Below are 16,703 nucleotides of genomic sequence, written 5' to 3' on the forward strand. Positions count from 1 at the left end.
CAATTGCAACAAAAGCAAGAATGAACAAACAGGATCTAATTGAACTTAACAGCATAGCAAAAGAAACTATCATTGGGGTGAACAGACAACCTACATAGTAGGAGAAAATTTTTGCAATCTATCCATCTGGCAAAGATCTAATATCCAGAATCTACAATGAACTGAAGCAAATTTATAAGAGAAAATAAAAAAAAAACATTAAAAAGTAGACATGAACAGACATTTCTCAAAAGAAGACATTTATGTAACAAAAAAAATATGGAAGAAAACTCAACATCATTAATCATTAGAGAAATGCAAATCAAAACCACAATGAGATACCATCTCATGCCAGTCAGAATGGTGATTATTAAAAAGTCAGGAAACAACAGCTGCTGGTGAGATTGCAGAGAAATAGGAATACTTTTACATTTGTTGGTGGGAGTATAAATTAGTTCATCCATTGTGGCAGACAGTTGGCTATTCCTCAAAGATTTAGAACAAGAAATGCTGGCTGGGCACAGTGGCTTACCCCTGTAACCCCAGCACTTTGGGAAGCCCAGGTGGGCAGATCACCTAAGGTTGGGAGTTCAAGACCAGACTGACCAACATGGAGAAAACCGTCTCTACTAAAAATACAAAATTAGCCAAGCATGGTGGTGCATGCCTGTAATTCCAGCTACTTGGGAGGCTGAGGCAGGAGAATCACTTGAACCCAGGAGTCAGAGGTTGCAGTGAGCCCAGATCATTCCATTGCACTCCAGCATGGGTAACAAGAGCAAAACTCCATCTCAAAGAAAAAGAAATACCATTTGACCCAGCAATCTCATTACTAGGTATATACCCAAAGGAATATAAATCATTCTATTATAAATATATATGAACACATATGTTCATTGCAACACTATTCACAATAGCAAAGAGATGGATTCAACCCAAATGCCCATTAATGATAGACTGGATAGAGAAAATGTGGTACGTATACATTATGGAATACTATGCAGCCATAGAAAGGAACAAAGTCATGTTTTTTACAGGAACATGGATGGAGCTGGAAGCCATTATCCTCAGCAAACTAATGCAGCAACAGAAAACCAAACACTGCATGTTATTATTTATAAGTAGGAGCTGAACAATGAGAACACATGGACACAGGGAGGGGAACAACACATACTGGGGCCTGTTATGGGAACAGGAGGAGGAAGAGCATCAGGAAAAGCAGCTAATGGATGCTGGGCTTAATACCTAGGTGATGGGATGATCCGTGCAGCAAACCACCATGGCACACATTTACTTGTGCAACAAACCTGCACATCCTGCACATGAATTGCAGAACTTAAAAAAAAAGAAATCTGAAATACTGATATCAGATAAAGTAGACTTCAGTTCAAGGAATATTATTAGAGATATTGAGAGACATTCTATAATTATAAAGGGGTTAATTCTCCCAGAAGATATAACAGTTCAAAATATGTATGCAGTTAACAACAGAAGTTTAAAAACTTGAGTAAAAAATGATAGAAATCAGGATAAAGAGACAATTGTTTTTGGAAATTCAATATTCCTCTCTCAGTAACTGATAGAACAAGTATACTGAATGTCATAAAAAATACAGAAGACCAAAACAACGCTATCAACCATTTGACTTAATTATCATTTGTAAAACACTTCACCCAACAACAGGAGAATATGCATTAGTTTCAAATGTATATGGAACATATTCCAAGAGAGGGTATACTGTGGGACCTGCATATGCACCCTTGAATCTAAAATAAAAAAATATATAGATACAGATAAAGTAGCAGAAAAGAAGACATTTAAAGGAATATAAATCATACAATGATCTTCAGAGAATAAACTAAAGTTCAATTAACAAAGGTATCTAGAAAATCTTCAAATATGCAGAGATGAAAAAAAGCACTTCTATATAAAGCAACGTCAGGAGACAGGAGCTAGCAATGCAATAAAACACATTGATTTAAAATATGAGGCTCATAGAGATGCAAAGACATACCCAAAGTCATAGAGCAAGAACAGGGAACCAGGCTGACCTGATTTCAGTGTTGGTGTTTTACTCCTCCTCTCTACTCTACTTTGCTACCTGATGTCTTTTATCAGCATCTCCTCTCAGAATATACAAAGTCAGATTGACACTATCAGTAAGAACCAACTTTCTGTGGAGCTGAGGATAGTCTAAATTCACAGGCCCTGGATATTGGAGGCAGAACGTGCTCAGATATGGGGAACTTAGTATTAGCGACTGTGCTGAACTAAGTACTCCTGATACTCACTTTATTTTCAGAATAACAATTTTATTGACCATAATTCACAGGTCATACAATGCACCCTTTAAAGTGTTCAATTAAGTGGGTTTTCATATATTCACAGAGTTTTGTGGCTTTTCTCTATTAGGCCTGCTTGGGGAAATTGATTCTTTTGTATTTGTGATGGTAGCCAAACTCTGATGAATGGCCTATTGTCTGGCAAACTCTACTTCCAAAAGTTCAACCCTGAATGTTCCACCAGCTTTCTCCAGCATTGGTCTCTGTGGAAGTTATTTACATGAGCTTTTAGGGTGGCTCCCTGAAACAGCAACATTTCTTTATTTTCTTTTGTTAGCTATTAACTAGCCCTGCCCAGACCTCCTACAGAAAATACATCTGTGAGGTACTTGGGAGAGGCTCTACCCTCCCCTCCTGACATTAAAGTATCTTCAGTATGAAACTTTGAAAGAGATGTAAAGTTTCTCAATCATTTTTGTTCTGGTTCAGACAGTGGTTCTTAATCTGGGGCCATAACACTCCGGGGAGCCAGGGAGTTATGTGAGAAACCCGCAAGTCAGCTTGCAATCAAGGCTTTTATTTTGATTAAATATATCTTACACACATTTGCTACTATTTCTCATACATGGGTACTGTTGTGATTAATAAAGGACAAAATCTTCTGCACCTGTAACTTTTTATTATATAATAACTTTTTTCATTATATATTTTCTCAATTAGCAGAGACTAGAAGTATAACTACTGTCATGGGATATTCAGATAGTTTTGATTGATAAAATAGTTACATGGACTCAAAATGTTTAGGAACCACTAAATTAAACAAAGACCTTTCTTCATAGGGTAGAATTTTTTCATTTAGTAGGGCATCAACTTATTAGCAGCCACTAACACAGTTGTCTGGATTAATTGGCTTGCTTCAGGGTAGGACATCGAACACTTTCAACCTAAAAGCAGAGTAGGGATCTGCAATGGCTCCAAGCAGGTCTAGTGGGCTAGAATCAGTATTTTGGGTGCCATGTGTGCTTGAGGAATTTGACAGTTTTTATACTTATAATAGTACTCAAACTTTGATAGATGAATTATTGCTTAGTTAGTACCACTCCAGAGAACCAAACCCCAAATGTTCTCCAACTTCTACCAGTGTTGGAAAACACTCTAAGGGAAAAAAGAGGGTGTTGAGCACCAGGGATGGGAGCCAAAAGGTAGGAGGGGACAGCAAAATATGTGACCAAGGCCAAATATGCCTACATCTTAGTTTGTTGGGAGGGCAAGGAGATAGTAATGTCTACCCCAAAACTTTAGCAGACTGCAGTCATGAAAAGCCTAGTTTAGTCTTCCTTTACTTTTGAGGTCTTCCCTTCCTTTTGCTCTGTCCCAGAACCTCCTTTCCCTATACTTGCTTACAAACCTTCCCCTCTCATCCAACACAGAGTCCCATTTTCTGTCCAAAGCCATTCAATCAGCTCGAATTGTCTGTGTTTTTCTGGAGGGGTTCCCTCTCCAAACTTGCCAGAATGTCTCAATATTCTTGGAGCTTGTCCTCAGTTTCCGAAACTTCAAGGCATCCCATAGGCCACAGTTTTGGCTTCAAATACACACTGACCTTTTCCTTTCACCCAAACACCCTCCTCCTTACCCATTGCATTGCATCAGAGCCTTCTTAAGCCTGTTGTCTTGCTCCAGACACCCCCTTGCCTGTGGCTTGGGGTTAATATCTGGTCCTTTCCAATCCCACCCCATGTGATTATGTCTTTGTTTCAGATCCAGGAGAGTAATTGTACTCAGACTGGGTCTCCACTAGCCAATGCAAAAGGGACATTTGAGAAAACAATCAGAACTAGTCCCTGCAGAAGGGGTTTTTCGTTTCCTGACAACCAGATAGTTGCCTCAATTCTATTCTCTTTCTGACATGAGTTCAGCGCCATAAGTGGCTACTTTCCCCTGCACAAACACGGCAAGTGTACAACAATGACCTCAGCTCCTTGAGACAAGGCCATATCCCAAGAAGTACTCCAGAGAGCTGATTTTCTTAGAATTGCAGGGCAAACGGCTCCTGAGAACTGGGCTGAGTACTACTAGTGTTTGCTTTTCCAACTTCTGTGTGACTGCCATCTAGTGGCATGCAGGGTGGTGGGGAGAGTGGAGAGTGCTCCAACAGGTTTCAGTCAATAAGCAGGTGCATTGTTCATAAATCATTTAAAAACAATATTAAAACCGACTAAAAGTTGGTTAGAATTTTATTATAACTATACACTGGCAATTCTAAACAGTCATTGATAAAATATTTCTCATTTTGGTACACCACTGCCCCTACTCCAGCACCTAAGTGATTCCCCCATCTCACCTTCGAGAGCCATATTTAAGCCTGACTTTTCAGATAATACTTCAGATTTATATCCCTTCACTCTATCAAAATATTCCTGTCTTGTCTTGTATCCCTCTAGGGATCTGCTTTTTATTTTCCTTGGTAGAATTTATTTATAGGCAAGTATTTATAGTGGTTACCAGCTGTCTCTACCAGGTGCACCTATGACAGGAGTCGCCTGAAGAATCAATGCTATAGACCAATGGTTGTTCTAACTCTTTTAAAGCAGTGAAACTCTGTTTTCAAACCAAATATGGCAAGGAACCCCTACTCCTCTTGAGTCTCACCTTCAGTGTCATTTCCTCTGAAAGTCTTCCTTGCCTCTCCATGAGGACAAGTCACCATGACCTACAGTCACAGCACATTGAACTCACCCTTTCATACTACTCATCACATTTGTAATAGCTTGTCTAGTGTCTGTATTCCCTAGTAGACTGTAACTTCTGTGTGGGCAGATACTGCATCTATCTTGTTCACCATTTGAACCCCAGAAACAAGCGTTGTACCTGGCCCACCATATGTGGTCCATAAAGAGCTGATGAATGAATGAATAACAGAAACTGTTATTATAGCCTATGAGTAAATCAACATTGGAAAGAACCATGTCACATGTTATACTGTGGGATTTTGTTGAAATTATGATAAAAAAAACCCAAGATCATTTTTTGGAAAAAAAAGTGTGATTAACCAGTTTTCTCAACTTTTAGTTATGTGATTAAAACTAAATGCAGCAGTCACAACTCCCAGTTTCTAGTATGTAGATTTTTCTTCCTCTCCTTGGCACTGAAGTCAGGTGGTTCTTCTTACTAAGTTTTGGCTGAAGCCCTGTAGGGACAGTCCCCTCTCCTGTTTTATTCCAGGACCCCCAAAAGCCTTCTCCTGTTTGAAAATCCTAGGTTGGCACTTCTTTCAAAGACATGCTTAGGTTCCACTTTCTGACCTGGGCCGGTTCACACCTCCTTAAGCAACCTGGTTGTCCCCCATTCCCAGGAGGTCACCGATATTAGTGCGGTGACCTCCTGGGAATGCCGAACTTAGTGCGGACACCTGATCAGCATAGAGCACTGTAGCCCAGAACTCCTGGGCTTAAGTGATCCTCCCACCTCAACCTCCAGAGTAGCTGAGACTACAGGCATGCACCACTGCTCCCAGCAGTTTCCACTTTCTGATGGAAGTTAACCCAACCTAAGACTGCTTTTCTTTTTCTTTTAACTACTAGAGTTCAAGAATAAAGGGTTCACCTGGTTTTTAAATTTTATTTTTATTTAGTATTTTATTTTTTTAGAGACAGGATCTTGCTCTGTCCTTCAGGCTGGAGTGCAGTGGGCATGATCACTGCAGCCCTGAACTCCTCAGCTCAAGTGATTCTCCTGCCTCAGCCTTCTAAGTAGCTGGGACTACCAGCATGTGTCACCACACACAGCTAATTTATTTTTAACTTTTTGTAAAGTTGGGGTCTTTCTATGTTACCCAGGCTGGTCTCTAAGTGAACCTCCTGCCTTGGCCTCCCAAATTGCTGGGATTACAAGCATAAGCGACCACACCTGATCTAGTTTTTTTAAAAGGCATTTACTGTGCATTTATATGCCAGTCACTCTCATGGACACTTTATTAACTAATTTAAGCCTGAAAAGAACTCTATGGCATAGAGATTTTTCTTATCCTTATTTTACAGATAAGGAAACGAAGGTTAAGAGATGTAGGAAACAAGAACAAGAAATATGAATTGTTTCTGTGTATTAACTCTGTCTTCCCTTGGTTCCCTGATTGGAGGGAACTCCTCAATAGTTTTTACCCCAAAGTTATTTTGTTATTAATTCTGACGATAAGTTGAACAGAGGTGAACAGCTTTATTGCAGGATTGAAAAGGGCCAACACCCTTCTGCAGCCTTTCATTCCCCTCTCCCACTTACCTCTTAGTGCAGAGGGCTCCCAATGCAGATGCATTCCAGAGCTTCAGAATTCTTTTTCTGAGCTGCTCCCTCCTATGGCAACGCCCACGTGAATGCCAGAGGACAATGGTGCACAGTTTTCAGGAACGCGTGTAGACCAGCAGCCCCTTCCTCCTCACCAGGGCCTCTGGCTGCCATGCAAACTGCTACATCCCATAATAAACAGACCAAAACCTGGACATATTAGAGAAGTGGGAGGTTCAGGAGTGAAAGAAAGAGAAAGCCAGAAAAGCAAGAATAATATTAGCACTCTTTTAAGGAGAGAAGGCGCAGATTATGGATGCTTAGGAAGGACAGATACGGCCTACTTACTTGGTGCTACCTACTTCTATCATCTCTCAAAATCTCATCCTCCTCACCCCCAAAACTCCGTTCTATTGCTTCCACTGCCAGAAGGTTTTCACTCATTTTAGCCCTCTGCCTCTATTTTTGTAATTGGGGAATGCATTTTGAAGGTAAAAAAGAATAATAAAGTCTTTAAAAGTGAAAATGTATCTTAGGGTTAAGCAATTATCACTTACTTCACTTAAGTTGCCTCCTTCCTAATGCCAGACAGCTGCTCTGGAGGGATTTAGATTTTGATAGTTGCTGTGAGGTGGTTAATGGCAAAGCCTGAGGTTCTCTGTGGAACTAGGCAGGTGGGATAGATGGATCTGAAGGGAGGAATGAGGGCACTGAGAACCCAGAGAGTGCAAGATCAAATGGAGAGAAAAAGCTGTCAAGTACAAACTTAGTCTTCTTTGAGCTTTAGTCTAGGGCCTGTGCCTTGCCTTCCTCCCATCCATCCCACCCAGAAAAGTGAGAGGAAACTCCCTGCTCAGTCCTCTCCTCACCACCTGCTCCTTCCCCCGGGATGGATCTTAAGTGGGTACTACTTAATACTATATATAACTTGTCTACATGCAAGGTTCAAGAGGCTTGTGTGGACTGGCCTGGGAATTTGAGCATCAAGTAGAATGATGTTTCAAAAAGAAAATGCATGCTGAATTCTAAACTTTGGTCAATATATTATTCTTAGATTGGCAACTGCTTATAGTGGGAGGCAATTTAGAATTCCTTCTGTCTACATTAACTTAAAGTCAGGTATTGGGTCTCTTGTATGGGCTATTTTGTGAAGGCCCCACACACACCATGTTAGAGCTTAACTATCCATATACACACAGAGAAAGATCTAAAGATATATAAGTATTGTTTTATATATACACACATATAAATATATATATATATATGAAACAGGGTCTTGCTCTGTCACCCAGCCTGGAGTGCAGTGGGATGATCAGCATGATCATAGATCACTGCAGCCTTGAACTCCCGGGCTTAGGTGATCCTTCTGCTTCAGCCTCCTGAGTAGCTGGGACTATAGACATGTGCACCATGCTCAGCTATTTTTAAAATTTTTTGTAGTGATGGATGTCCCACTATGTTGCTCCCACAGGTATAAGCTACTATGCCTGGCCTGTAATATACATCTATTATAAATATTATACTATATTATAGATAACACGTGTAGAAACATAGATATTACTTATCCACGATATTGAAGTCTTAGCAAAAATCCTTCACAGCTTAGTATTATTGTGAAACCTGTGCCACAAATGCAAGGACATCTTGCTTTAAGCATTTAGAAAAATCGATGTGTAAATCCAATATTTATCATTTCTTTTGAAAGACATCTTATGGTAAATCAGTTTGCAAAGCAAACAAGAAATTTTTCCATTTGTACTTGTTAACCCAGGTTTTGTTAGTTCTCTTTAGAGTAAGGTACAGAGAAAATGTCCTGAAAATCTGCCTAGCCTCTGCATATTTATGTATTCCCCAAACTGCTTGCTCTCCCAACTGGAGAAAGAATCTCACCAGATGGACTCTTCACTTGCCAAATATTTACTGAGTGTCTGGACGTGCTGGACATTGGGTCCCTTACTTCTAAAAGCCTTCCAATCTAATCAGGGGGACCATGACTGAGCAAATATTTCATGTTTTTACATATAATGGCATATAAAAGGTGAATGCCTTCAATGTTCTCAAGTCTAAAATAGGATCAATAATGATGCTTCCCAGATAGGGCTATGGTGAAGATTAAATGAAAAAGTATGAATGTCAATTGATTACTACAGTGGTTGGCACAGGAAGAATACTTTGGTGATTATTTCCTGAAAGCACAGAAGAGGAAAGAACTAACTAATCTCCTTGAAGGAGGTGGAGAAGTTTTCAGAGATATGCAATGTGAGTTTTTAACAATGAGTAGGTGCTTGGTAAGTAGAGACATCAAGTAATAAACACTGCAGGCAAAGGGAACTGTGTATGAAGGTTCAGAAGTCCTGAGAATATGGTAAGTTCCAGGATCCTGGAGTTGCCTGCCATGGTTGGAAGGTACAGTATATAGGAAGAAAGGGAAAATGGTGGCAAACCAGGAGATGAGCAGGCAGGGTTCCACAGATGCAGTGATGTTTGGAGGATGGGTAGAAGTTTGCCAATCACAGAAGAAGGAAGAATGCTGTAGTGGTGGAAAGAGCATATACAAAGCCCAAAGTTGTGCATGCATATGAAATATTTGGGGGACAGTGTTCCCCCAAACAGGTGGAGCTCTGCATTCAAGAAGGTACCTCTCCCACATGGAGGTTTCAGTGGTGTCTGGGCATGTTTTCTAGGCTGGTGGGGTGGGCCCTTTGAAGTTAGATTGTGTGAGGGTTTCAGAGGGGAATGGAAGCAGTACATGTATGTGCCCCCGAAAGGAGAGGAATTTGGAAAACAGTAGTATGTCTGTCTTGGAGACTTGTACTCAGCACAGACTGGCAAGCGAGCCCTGATAAAAGGGATAAAAGGGGAACTTGAATGACTTGCTTCCATAAAAAACTATGAGACTCTGGGATACAGGAAGACCCTGCTTTGGTACACATAATACACACTCAAGAACTATTTGTTAATTGGTTTCACATACGGTGATAAAGTGTAACATCACAGGTTGGGAGGAAAGAGGGTACTCTCTCCACTATGCACAAGATCTGGTGCCACTTGGGAATGCTGAGGATTCCAGAGCACAACAACTGTGGTAGCTCCTCTAGACCAGCAGAAAGAGCCCCCACCAGGATTAGCACAGCTGGCACCAGTGGTGATATGTGTGATGATACAGACAGTCAATGGGCATTCTTTTTCTAGCAGTGCCTATCATGGAAATGGGTGTTGGGGAGGAAAAAGTTTTCCTCTATTCTCTTAGGTTCAGTAACTAGGACCCTGTGGATTAAACTAACAAAAGACAGATTAACAGAAGGGAAGGCACACAATTTTTATTAATATCAACATGCACGGAAATTCATAAAAAGGAAGTGAAACTCAAGTGGTTACACTTGGGGCCTTCACACCCTTTTAACAAAGGAAAGGTTTGGGATTCAAGGGAGGATAAATTGTGGGAAAGTGACTGAAAATATTTGGGGGAGCTAGTGGACAGTAAGGGTTATTTTAGTAAGATCTGTGTCTTGGTCTGTGTTGCTATAAAAGAATACCTAAGGCTGGGTAATTTATTAAAAAAGAGGTTGATTTGGCTCATGGTTATGTCGGCTGTACAAAAATCATGGCACCAGCAACTGTTTCTGATGAGGGCTTCCAGTAGCTTCCACTCAAGGTGGAAGAAGGGAAGCTGGTATGTGCAGATTACATAGTGAGACAGGAATCAAAAGACCGAGGAGAAGAGGCCAGACTTTTTAACTACCAGTTCTCGAAGGAACTAAGAGGGAGAACTCACTCATTACCACAAGAACAGCACCAAGCCATTTATGAAAGATCTGTCCCCATCACCCAAACACCTCCCTTTAGGTCCCACCTCACGCTGGGGATCAAATTTCAACATGAGACTTGGTGAGGCCTAACAAACCATATCCAAACCATAGCAGTCTGTTTCTGCAAACTCATCTTGTTGCTGACTTCCAATCTTCAATTATTAGAATCGCTCTTCTCTCCCCGGTATGAATGGGGGTATATTAGTCTGTTCTTGCACTGCTATAAAGATATACACAAAACTAGGTAATTTATTTAAAAAAGAGGTTTAATTGGCTTATGGTTCCACAGGCTGTACAGAAAGCATGATGGCTTCTGGGGAGGTCTCAGGAAACTTACAATCATAGTAGAAGACAAAGAGAAGCAGGTGCCTCTCAAATGACTGGAGCAGGAGGAAGACACGGCAGAGGGGGGTGGTGCTACACATTTTTAAACAACCGGATCTCGTGAGAAATCACTCACTATCACAAGAACAGCAAGGGGGATATCTGTTCCCAAGATCCAATCACCTCCCACGAGGCCCCTCCTCCAACATTGGGGATTGCAATTTGACATGATATTTGGGTGGGGATGCAAATCCAAACCATATCGGGGAGCACCTTTCTCAGAGGGAAATGTATCCCCTGCTTTTAGGCAGATAAGGGGAAGGCAGATAACTCTTTCTACATCTCAATTGCCTTCGAGTCAAAATAATGCCTCTGCCAAAGTGTCATATTTTGGGGTGTCATATTCTGATCTTCTTCAAGGGTCAAAGCAAGAAAGGAATGAAGGGGTGGGTAAATGTGGTAGCAGGCAAGACTTCTCGGTGCTTCCTGGGAATCACAGTAGGGGCAGGTGAGTAGAGACTACAGGGAAGAAAAACTTGTAAACATTGTCTACATATAGGAGACCAAATTGACAGGACTGGGTGAAATTCGGATGTGGCTAACCATAGAAAGGGGGCCAAACGGTTCGGTTTGAGTTGTTTGCAGTGGAGCAATATTGGGATCTGTAGCCCAACATTCCAGAAGAAAGTGTGCTGGATATAAAGGGTGACTATGCACAGCTCGGCATGAGTGTTGGCAACCAGAGGCCAAAATTCCATCTAGGTTGTGGGTCAAGAATTGTTGTGAGTTCCAGGGGTACAGCATGGAGGCATGGCTTCTTTTTTCTTTTCAGCAAATATTTATGTTTTATTGTACTTTAGGTTCTGGGGTACAAGTGCAGATCATGCAGGATTGTTGCATAGGTACATACATGGCAAGGTGGATTGCTGCCTCCATCCCCCCATCACCTATATCTGGTATTTCCCTCCCTGTTATCCCTCCCCACCTTCGCCACTCCTCCACTGTCCCTCCCTTGGTGGGGCATGGCTTCTTATGCATCTCACATGACAGGCTAATCTCCTTTTCCTCATTATCTTCAATCCTTTCTATAGGATGCTGCCCCCCACCCCCCACCACCCAGTATTCAGATATGGCCAAATAGCTCTCATGTTTAAGGCAAAATGGCTTTCCTTTGGCGTTGTATCCTTCTCCAGCTCCTTCCTTCACCATATCTGTGCATACTCTGTAGTAGAACTTTTCCAAAGAGTTGTTTTTAGCTGCTGTCTCCAATTCTTCATCTCCCCGCACACATCTTACAATCCACTCCAATCTGGTCTCTGTTTCAATCACCATACCAACACTTTTCTTCCGGGTTGCTAACACCGATGTATACTTTTCTGTCTCTATATTATTTGACATCTCAGCAGGACCTGAGATGTTTGACTACTCTCATATTTAAGCTTCTGTGATAGGACAAATTTAGCTAGTACTGGCGGTTTGAGGTAATTCAGTTTGGATTAACATATGTGACAAAACTGTTATTCTGATCCCTATACAAATGTTTGTAAAAAAAAATAATGTTAGCAGCAGACCACAATTGAGGCTGCATTGAAACCTAAGGCAATGGCCTTCTGTACCCAATCTCTTAACTATCTTGACCTAAAGGGAGGTAAGAAATCAACACCCAATTTCAGTGCCATGACATCTGTGAATATCCATGGTCATAAATGAATACTCACTATGCTCCAGACACTATTCTAATCCCTTTATATGCAATGACTAAATTAAAACTCATTGCAAGATTGCAGGCAAAGGGCAATAATATCACTAATATCCCATTTTATAGTTGGGGGACTGACAAATGCAGCTGGTAAGTACACAGGTGGGCTTAAAAATCTAAATAGTCTGACTGCAGAGTTCATACTCTTCACCACTATGCTATAGTATAAGAATGTCAAGGTGATTGTGAAACCACTATGTCCACCCATGACCTGATACCCAGTCCAAGGTCAGTATTGACCTGGAGAGTCAATCACTTATGCAACAAGACTATAGATGATTTTTCAAAATTAACTTTTTTATTAATTTAAAAATCCAGAAATACAGTGACTACATAAATAAGTACCATAATTAGGTACATGTCCTGTGAGAACAGTGAAAGGGTAATACTGTTATGTTACTCTTACTTGTTTACATGAGATAACTAGAAAATGGCTACAACTGCTAAATGATGCTTATGGTCTGTTGTTCCAAGTGTTTATGATACAAATAAATACACAAGAAGAACCACATCCATTCTTCTCTAACTACAGGCAGCTTGGCCTCTTTTCCCTATGTCCTACTACCTACACGACACCTAACACTGGAGGGTTTCTACTTTAACTTAACACAGCTCCCCAGCTCCTGTTTCCCACAGCACCTTGCAAAGGTGTGTCCCAGCACCTGGAGGCAGCGTCTTTCTAGGGAAGCTCTCTGGGTGTTCTCTTAAGGCTAAGCATACAGAGAACACCTAGGTGAGAAGGCTCTGGGGTTCCAGAAGGGGAAACACCTCTTTGCTTCAGAATCCAGTTACTAGTCTCCACATTATGGAAATACTGCCACCTCTGGGACAAAGGGAGCAGCTACATAATACCCACCCCCCTTTACCACACCTTTACCACAGACACACACACACACACACACACACACACTCTCTCTCTCTCTCTCTCTCTCTCTCTCTCTCTCTCTCTCTAATGCTTTGTGACCTTTCAACTGGGATGTCCTACTCCCCTCTTCCAAGGAGAAAGTGTGTGATGAGGTGGTGAGAGTCTTGTCCCAAGAAGTTCCCGCCATAAGGCCCTTGTGTCTCTTTTATAAGGATTGACTCCTTTATGCCAGGTTGTCATAAAGACTGAACATTTTATATTTTTACCTATTGGTGTCAAATCCTCTTAGGAAAAAATTTTTTCACCTATAGTGATGGAATGAGACATATGGGGTTTCTAGGTTCTTAAAACAATTCTGCAGTTCATTCCTGCCCCTCAGAGGAAACAAATCTAGAAGGCAGGCCTGAGATCCTTGCTGTGAAGAATTAAGTCTTTCCACAAAGATGATTTCTAAAGCCCGACCCCAGAAGGGATAATTTATGCTCTGGTATTGGGCTGCAAGTAGACATTTTAGGAGCAGCCTTCTCCAGCATTCTCCACTAAAATACTTGCTTGATGAATAAGGCAAGGATAGTAGGAAGGTTTAGAATACAGATCTTTATATCCAGCTCCCTAAATGAACAATAACTTTCTTAACTGAAGAGCCAACATGCAGATGCTCATGAGGACCGAACCACTTTGCAAAGTAAAAATCAACTCCTGTAATAGGAGAAGAAAAACTTCCCTTTTAAAGAGCTTCTAGAATTTAATAATTTAATATAGTTTTTTCTGGCCAACTATGGTCTCAAAAATATTAGTGAGTACTGATCTACTACTTGGTGAATTTTATTGATGTGAAAGTAAAAAGATGGCATTTTGGACTTCTATCAACTTCTTTCTTCAACAATAATTTTGTCTTATATGGATTCAGTTTCTGATCATTTTACTCAATTTAACTTCTTTCTGGAAGCCCCATAGGTACAAAGAGAAAAGAAAAGTGGTATCATTAGGAAAAAATTCTTTACCACTTCTAAGTGAATGAATGAGGCCATAAAATAGTGTTCTTATTCTTCACCCTGCCCCTGTAGTTGGTGACTTAAACTGCCACGAAGACCTAATGGCAGAGCGTTTTGTTCACAATTATTTACTCTCCTGGGCACCAAGCTACTTGGGATCCAGTCAAGGGAAAAGTAAGGTAGAGTCTTGGCTATCTTTGCCTCAGATAAAGGCTTTAGTTTAATGTGAGTGTGAATGTGTGTGTGTGTGTGTGTGTGTGTGAGAGAGAGAGAGAGAGAGAGAGAGAAGAAGGGAGGGAGGGTGTGAGGAGAGAAGATGGGGAGCTATTTTTTTAAAGGAACACATGATATTCTAAAATTCAAAGGTATAATTTCACACAAATAATTGTTCTATACTGCAGAACTCCTACTAAGCAATTCCCTTCTCTTTCTTTCACTTGAATAACTTTCTAGATAAAAACCCTGGGGTCTTGTTTGTTCCTAACCTGTAAAGAAATGTGATTCTCCAAGAAACTAGAGTGGTGTTGTGGTGTTCCATCCCTCCTCATCCCACACATAATTTAAGACGCTTCTAGTCTCTTTGGAGGAGATGCTCAAGGGCTGACACACCATTCCACATAAAGGAGCAAATTATGCTGTGTGTGGCGTGAATAATTGATTGCATTTGAGTTTGGAGTTTAGCGCACTGTCGACTTAAGCAAAATAAGCCTGCAGTCCAGCTGCAGCTTTAGTTTTCTTGCTTTACCCTATCCAATACTGTCTATCTTGCCTAACAGTGGCCCTTTTCAGATCTCTCCAGGTACAAAACCTTGACCAAATCTTCAAGCTCTGTTCTGCACACACGACTTGAACACATCTGGCTGATCTGAGCTTCTCCTTCGGTGAAGATCTTCCACTGGCCTAAAGGCAAACAAACACAAAGTGTCCAGGAGTAAGAGGAGAGCAGGGCAAATTAGGAATAGAACCAATATACCCTCCATGCTTACCCACTTACTCATGGACCCACCAGGGGATGTGGAATACAAATGTCAGTTGGTTTCAAAAAATGGTCCCAAGACACTTTTCTAGTGGCAGATATGGAAATGAAGTTTTCATTTCAACACACAGCATTTGTAAGAATCCCAAGAATAATACAGAACTGCCCCTCCTCAAGAGAAAAACCTACGTGTTATTCTTGGAATTTTTACGTATATTTAGCATTTGCAAAATGCTTTGCTATCTGCTTGTTAGCTATTTAGGCAGCTTACTTGGCACCAGATCAAAAAGGCACTTTGGAAAACAGCACCTACTACATTACCGGGGCTTTGCTTACCCATAGGGCCCCCAAATATTGGTTTGTGTTACTTGATTACTATTTGATTATTTATCACTCTTTTCTTTATTCCTGCCACGTTTTGTTAAAAATTTCTTGACTTTGCTTTCTCCCATGTCCATATGCTGTCCTTATACCCCCTTAGCACCTTAAGTCCCTTCCCATGGCTCCTCATCCATTCTCATATTCCCCATGGAATCCCTTTCCACTCAGAGTAAACTTGGCTGTAGCCCTTCCATTCCCTGTTGTCTCTGCCCACCCTGGATACTTTCTTTTGTCTGCTTTTTATTCCTGTGTTCATGGTACTACAAGCTGGGAAACTTCTAGTCCAAGTTAAGCCAACTCCTCTTAAGCCCAAACCTGTCTTGAACCTCTTTCCTTGCCCTTAGCCACATGAGAACATGACCCACCTTCCCTATTGGCTTGATTTCTCTGCTCCTTTCTCCCTGAATTTCCCTGTTCCCCATTATCTATGACTCAATGGGAAGATAGAAGAAAAAACAAAAAATGAGAAGAGAAGTTGGCCAAGGAACCAGCTGTTACTGAAACCCTATAATGTGCTGGGTTCTGCTAGGCACATTATATAAAGGAGTTGGGCTTGTTCTTTGCTCCTAGGTGACCCCGTAGGATCACACCAACTTCCTTCAACTACACACAGTTTGAGAAACATCCCTTCTACTCTATTATATACCCCAAATCATGCTATGGGCACAGAGTATATCTAAATCATCTTTTAAGTCCCGTGCAACCTAGCACAGTGCCTTGTTCACAGTATGAACTAAAATATGTAACTTCAAAAGTCTCATCATTGATCCTAGGATCCTAGACTGCCTCCTTTCTTACTCACATTAAAGGACTCCCAACGTGTCTATTTGAATTCTCATATGATCTTTTATTTTCTATTAGTCCTGCTAAAGACAAGCAGGTCCCTGACTCTCTTTCCAGCTGCCTATTGGATAACTTTGCTCAGATGGCTCTTAAGGATATTAATCTAAACATGTTCCGAGTGAAACTCTTTTCACCAATACCTGCTTGTTCTTTACAGTTTCCCTGTTGGTGAATGGTATTACTAGTCACCCAGTCAAGTTATTAATATT

The 16,703-nt window shown here is 41.0% G+C and overlaps 1 protein-coding gene across 4 annotated transcripts in view; it reads right to left on the bottom strand.

The window, feature by feature from the left end:
- Positions 1-12,710: 12,710 nt before the first annotated feature.
- CHRDL1 (chordin like 1) overlaps positions 12,711-16,703 on the bottom strand; it is a 125,592-nt gene continuing 121,599 nt past the window's right edge. For all 4 annotated transcript variants that reach the window (XM_035288240.3, XM_008989763.5, XM_008989764.5 and 1 more), the window contains exon 12: positions 12,711-15,194. In XM_035288240.3, the coding sequence (XP_035144131.1) occupies positions 15,064-15,194 (131 nt within the window). In that variant the 3' untranslated portion in view covers positions 12,711-15,063. The remainder of the gene's footprint in view (positions 15,195-16,703) is intronic.

The sequence above is a fragment of the Callithrix jacchus genome, chromosome X (assembly GCF_049354715.1).
Source record: "Callithrix jacchus isolate 240 chromosome X, calJac240_pri, whole genome shotgun sequence".
NCBI lineage: Eukaryota > Metazoa > Chordata > Mammalia > Primates > Cebidae > Callithrix > Callithrix jacchus.